At 55.7% G+C, this 6,000-nt stretch overlaps 1 protein-coding gene across 12 annotated transcripts in view; it reads left to right on the forward strand.

Annotated features, from left to right (window-relative positions):
• The window catches only part of Sox13 (SRY-box transcription factor 13), a 45,330-nt gene extending 40,482 nt beyond the window's left edge, over positions 1-4,848 (forward strand). For 9 of the 12 annotated variants that reach the window (XM_078022632.1, XM_040277312.2, XM_040277313.2 and 6 more), the window contains 5 exons: positions 193-302; positions 454-550; positions 900-1,043; positions 2,213-2,429; positions 3,092-4,848. In XM_078022632.1, coding sequence (XP_077878758.1) covers positions 193-302; positions 454-550; positions 900-1,043; positions 2,213-2,429; positions 3,092-3,368 — 845 coding nt within the window. In that variant the 3' untranslated portion in view covers positions 3,369-4,848. Of the gene's footprint in view, positions 1-192; positions 303-453; positions 551-899; positions 1,044-2,212; positions 2,462-3,091 lie in introns of all 12 variants that reach the window. The other 3 variants (XM_078022635.1, XM_078022637.1, XM_078022636.1) reach the window with 3 other exon arrangements.
• Positions 4,849-6,000: the final 1,152 nt, after the last annotated feature.

Here is a 6,000-nt window from a genome sequence, read left to right on the forward strand (position 1 = left end):
CTGCTGAGCCACACAATCTGAGTGTCCTAGTCTTGTGTCCGGTCTGTTGACACTGCCCGGCAGCCAGTGTAGGGGCATGGAGCCGCCCCACAGAGGGCAGGGGAATCACTCACCCAGTAGCTCCCAGGAGCCCGACCTCAAACTGGACGACTCCCCAGCTTCTCCTCCTCCTCCTCCTCCTCCCGGTCATAGGCTTCCTTGGTGAAGGGGATGCTGTCACCAAAGCCATCCAGGATGCTCGACAGCTGTTGCACAGCCACAGTGGGGCCTTGGAAAGCTCCCCCAGCACCCCCTTTCTCAAGGTATGGGCCCCACTCGCCTGTCCCTGAGGGCTGGAGCGGACAGGGTCCCAGGTAAAAGATGCAGAATCCGAGGCCACCAAAAGGACGGGCAGGGGGAGGAGGGGCGGGACACCAAGGGGACTGAAGTCCAAGTTGTTCCTGTCCACCTCAGGACCTCCTCAGCCTGGACTCCTCTCCAGCCAAGGAGCGGCTGGAGGACAACTGTGTGCACCCGCTGGAAGAAGCCATGCTGAGCTGCGACGTGGACGGTGAGGGCTCCGGCACTGGGCAGGGGGGCAGGAGGGCCCACGGCTGCGTCCCGCGGGGCTTGTATCTGTCTCTGATCCCTTCTCTCCCTTGCTGTGCCTTCTTGGGTCCTTCCAGGTGAGTGTGCCTCTTTTGTCCCCTGGTGTCTCTATCTCTGGGTCTGCTTCCCTGCCTCTTGTGACCACAGGAGCTCTGGTTTCCTCTGGACTCTGTCCTGGGGCTCAGGTCTGAGGTGCATCTCTGCTCCTGCATTGCTGGGAGCCTCCTCAGCGCCTTCTGGTGGTCACATAGGGCACGTCACTTTGCCAGCCCCAGACGGGTGGCCCTGCTGACTGTCCCCCTGTCCCCCAGGCTCTCGCCACTTCCCTGAGTCTCGGAATAGCAGTCACATCAAGAGACCCATGAATGCCTTCATGGTGTGGGCCAAGGATGAGAGGAGAAAGATCCTCCAAGCCTTCCCGGATATGCACAACTCCAGCATCAGCAAGATCCTCGGTAAGGGCCAGGGAGTGGGCCTCTTGGGGGGCGCGGGGCTCCAGGGAACAGAGCGCAGCAGGGCTGGTTGCTGGGGTCAGCTGGGTCTACTCGAGGCTTGCTCGGTGACATTCCACCCCACGATGAACCCCAGTGGGCTATGACTGGAGGTGTGGGAGTCTTGCACCCAGGGCAGCTGGGTCCTGGGGTCTTGAACCATTGTAGGGCTCTTCTGGTAGTGCTTCCCGCTAAGAACTCAAGCAGAGTGTGTGTGTGTTTGTGTGTGAGTGAGAGAGAGAATGAGTGTGTATGTGTGTGTATTGTACACACACGTGTATATGTATTCTTTAGCCTCCCCAGGTCTGTCCCTAACCTATTCTACTATTTACCCACATTCCTAAAACTGGCGGTGCCAGAAGACAGGAGAGATCCGTATTCTTGGGCTATGCATAGAAAGATTTTTTGAATTACACATACTGTTTGGAGGCCAAGGAGGGATGTAGGGCAGGGCAGATGGGGCTGGAAGAAGACAGTTGCATTTAAGACTGAGTCCCCTCTAATGTCAACGTAGGTATCTTGTCTGAGACAACAGGTTTTTTGGGTTTCTTTTTAAGAACACTAGGGAATGAACCCAGGGATATTCAAAGACCGACTTACATCTCCAGCTCTTTTTATTTTTATGAGACAAGGTCTTGCTGAGTTGCTCAGGCTGGCCTCAAACTTGTTATCCTCCTGCCTCAGCCTCCCTAGTAGTTGAAGTTACAGATGTATGCCACCACATCCTGCAGTGTGTGTGTGTGTGTGTGTGTGTGTGTGTGTGTGTGTTGCTGAGGATTGAAGCCAGGCCCTTGCACATTGCTAGGCAAGTGCTACCCCTGAGCTGTACCCTTGACTTAATACCAGGTGTTTGTCCTGAGCTGGGCACTCATCTGAATTGTTGATAGCCCGGGGTGGCTGCTCCCTTATTAATGCGTATGAGGCATTACCGACTTCCTCCTGGAAGTTTCTGGGTTAAGTGGCATCTGGGTGGGTGCCGAGTCTTAATCTGGCTGTTGGAACCCCTCTATGCATCATCTTCATTGATTCTTTTGTCCAACGTCCAAAGAGCATCCACGTTGGGCTGGGTTCTTGCTAAGTGCAGGGCCCAGCTCTGACCGCCTCCCTCCCCCCCACCCCGGGGTCTGGGCCAGGCTCCCGCTGGAAGTCCATGACCAACCAGGAGAAGCAGCCCTATTATGAGGAGCAGGCGCGGCTGAGCCGGCAGCACCTGGAGAAATACCCCGACTACAAGTACAAGCCTCGGCCCAAGCGCACCTGCATCGTGGAGGGCAAGCGGCTGCGCGTGGGCGAGTACAAGGCCCTGATGAGGACCCGGCGCCAGGATGCCCGCCAGAGCTACGTGATCCCGTGAGCAGGCCCACCCTGGGCAGCCAGTGACGGTGTGTGCGTGACTGTGAGAGGCAGGTCGTGGGTGTGTGGCTGGCTTTTGTGAGCGGTCGGGGCGCCGCGTGTCTGTCCAGTGTGCGCCTGGAGTCATCCGTGTGTGGTTGGGTCTGTGTGCGTGACTTTAGGGGAAATGGAGAGTGACCACGTGCAATGTGGTAGGCACTTCATGACTGACGCTACAGGTGTGTGGCTGTGCGTGACTGTGGAGGACCCGCCACACGCCCCTGGAGGGAGGTGCCTGTAGCTCTGTGGAGGCGTCAAAAGTATTCATCCCACAGAAAGATTCCTGACTGGGCCAAGACCACCCGGATGGATTTAAATCCCCCTTGGGCATTTAGAATATAGTTTCCCAAAACTGGATCCACAGACAGTTCCCCAAGAAATGTACCTATTGAGCACCCCATGGCTCTGAATCTGTGCAGGTCTTGGCTGACAGTGAAAGTGGCCATTGGAAAGCAGACCAGGGGCCAGGGTACATGAGTCCCAGAGCCAAGAGGGGGTGGAGTGGGAGTGTGCAAGTCCTACCCCTGAGCTGCACCCTTGACTTAATACCAGGTGTTGGGGAGCTGGGTTTGGAGTGGAAAGGAGGGTGCACCTGTAACCACGCCTCTCCTTCATCTCAGCCCACAGGCCGGCCAGGTGCAGATGAGCTCCTCAGACGTCCTATACCCTCGGGCAGCAGGCATGCCCCCGGCACAGCCCCTGGTGGAGCACTGTGTCCCCCACAGCCTGGACCCCAACATGCCTGTCATCGTCAATACCTGCAGCCTCAGGGAGGAGGGTGAGAGCACAGATGACAGGCACTCGGTGGCCGATGGCGAGATGTACCGGTACAGCGAGGACGAGGACTCGGAGGCTGAAGAGAAGAGTGATGGGGAGTTGGTGGTGCTCACGGACTGATCCCAGCTGGCTGGGCCTGGCCCTTTCCTCACCGGGGAAGACCTTGGCCCCAACCCAATGGGCACAGCCCGCCGGCCTGAACTCTGTTGGTACTTGGACTTGGGTATGTCTGGAGATGGGCAAAGCCGTGCACTTGTAGATACAGATACGTTCCTCTTCCCACCACACCTTCTGCACACCTGAGGAGCTGTCGGCCTCAGGGGTGGGGCTTGCATGGCGGTGATGAGCCGAGCCGGCTGAGCTCCTTGGCTCTTAGGGCTGATGGCCAGGGACACTGGATGACCCTTTTCTCTTGCAGGTCTACCCACCTGGGGGGTTGGCAGCTATACACCTGTCTCCCCGGGTCACATGCTTTGTTCCCATTCTTGTCCTGGCTGGACCAGCCACCATGGGACCAACACCCCCTCCCACACTCCCCTAGATCACTCCTCTGTCACCAGGATCACTTTGTACTTTGTGCAAACAGGTCTGACTGTCCCTTGGGCGTCTTTATCTCTGCTAAGCCCATTGTGCCTCTGGCTGCTGTGTGTGAGCGCGTGCATTTTCTCTGTTCAGTCATTGCACAAGATATTTATTGAGTGCCCGCTAGGTGCCAGGCACTGCTGCTGAGTCCCTGCAGATGTCTCTTCCATGCCACTCTTGCTTCTCTGGGGGCCTCCTCTGTGCTTCTCTTCGTCCCCAAATTGCTACCTCTTTGTCTGGGTGTCTCAGGTTCCGTGTGTCCTGTGTGCATTTCTCTGTCCTTGTCTTGCTGCAAGGCCCTCTTTCTCTCCCTTTCTCTAGCCCTGAACCCCACCCCACCCCCAGGCCCCCCTGGATTCTCTGGGTCTCTGTAGGCCCCTGGACTGCCCTGGGCCGGGGCCTCCCTGACTTCCTGCCTGCGTCTTCTCTCCCTCTGACTCTGCCAGTCAATTCCCACAGAGCCTTTTTTAGCTCCCAGCAGCATGAGAATGTGCCTCCTCCTCCAAAGGCTTTGTCCTGATGCCCCAGCCCCGGGGCCCAGCCTGTGTTCCAGGAGTGAGGCCAGGAGGACTGATGGTCAGTGGCAGAGGCCCTGGAGGGGGGCCCCAGAGCAGATGGTCCCCATCCTCCCTCATGAGCACTGGGTGGGTGGTGGGTGGGTGGCATCCAGGCCTGCCACTCCCCGTCTGATCCTCTCCCTGATCCTGGGTTCTAGGGAACAGGTCTCAGCCCCTGTTCAGCTTCACAAGTTATTTCCCTAAGAAAATCAAATCCCATTGGCACCTAACTCCAAAGAGCTGGAACAGCCCTAGGATCAGGGTGGTGACTCTAATCCCACAGGGCCAGATGCCTGCCTCCCGTTTTCTGCCCTCCCCATCACCCCCACGTCTCTCCAGGCTGTTTCTTTTTTATGACTGTAAACATAGATAGTGCTTTATTTTGTTAATAAGATAACGATGAGTAACTTAACCAGCACATTTGTTTTCTGATGGCATAATAAAGACAGACCATTTCAGAATCTAGTCCTTGCATCCGGGTAGAGGGAGGCTGGCCTAAGTCCAGAATTCCTAAATGTGCAGCCAGCCCCGGACGCTGCTGCCCCCTGGTGGTCACACCAGGGCACTCCAGGCCCAGGGCTGGGAGATACTGTACATGAGGAAGCAGGACCCCTGCTCCAGGAGGGTGCTTGCCCAGGTCCCCAGGAGGAAGGCATTTGGTAGGAACTCTGTAATCACAGTCATGAGACGGGGGTCTCCCCAGAACGAGCCACAGGAGGGGTGGTGGAGGAGTCCCTTAGGCCTCATCGACCTCATCTGAAAACAGTAGGATTAAACTTCTTGGTTCTTACCCACTCTTGGAGAATGGGCTCTTTGAGAATCTAAAGCAAGCTGCGGATTCTTGTCCTAGAAAGGGCTCACTCATAGACATCTGGAAGCCCATCAATGAGCCCTCTGCATACTGATGAAAGAAGCAGGGTCTCTAATAACATGCTTCAGGATTCTTAACTATGACTTTATGCTTCAAAGGAGAAATACGGAGGCCTGAAAGGGCCATGACTGAAACTCTTCAAAATGCTTATTGATGAGGATCTATTGAAAAGATAACTCTTGCAGTTAAAAGGTTAGGGCTGGCGGTGGAGCAGACCTGTAATCCCAGTGGCTTGGGAGGCCTGAAGCAGGAGGATCAATCACAAGTTCAAAGCCAGCCTAAGCAACAGGGAGGCACTAAGCAATTCAGTGAGACCCTAAATAAAATGCAAAAGAGGGCTGGGGATGTGGCTCATTGGTTGAGTGCCCCTGAGTTCAATCCTCAGTACAAAAAAAAAAAAAATTAGGGCTGGAACTTAGAGATGATGTTTGCCTAGTGTGTCTGAGGCCCCAAGTTTGAAAAATTCAATCCCATTCATAAGGAATGGAAGCAGCAAAGCTCAGTGGCCATTCTTGTGTGAGAGACTTGGGCTGGATTAACAAGGGAAGAGGTGAGGCCACACAGTCCTGGACTCTCACTGGAAAAGGCCACTGTCATCTGGAGGGGCCTGGAAGCAGGCACTTGGCATGGAGGAAGACTGGAGGGATCTTGGTGGACATGCCCTTCGAGAGTGGTCAAAAGGACAAGGCAGAAAGAACAAGATGGCCTCTTTAAAGCTGCTGGCTGTGCAAGAGTGTAATAT

This window comes from Ictidomys tridecemlineatus, chromosome 10, assembly GCF_052094955.1.
Source record: "Ictidomys tridecemlineatus isolate mIctTri1 chromosome 10, mIctTri1.hap1, whole genome shotgun sequence".
Taxonomy (NCBI): domain Eukaryota; kingdom Metazoa; phylum Chordata; class Mammalia; order Rodentia; family Sciuridae; genus Ictidomys; species Ictidomys tridecemlineatus.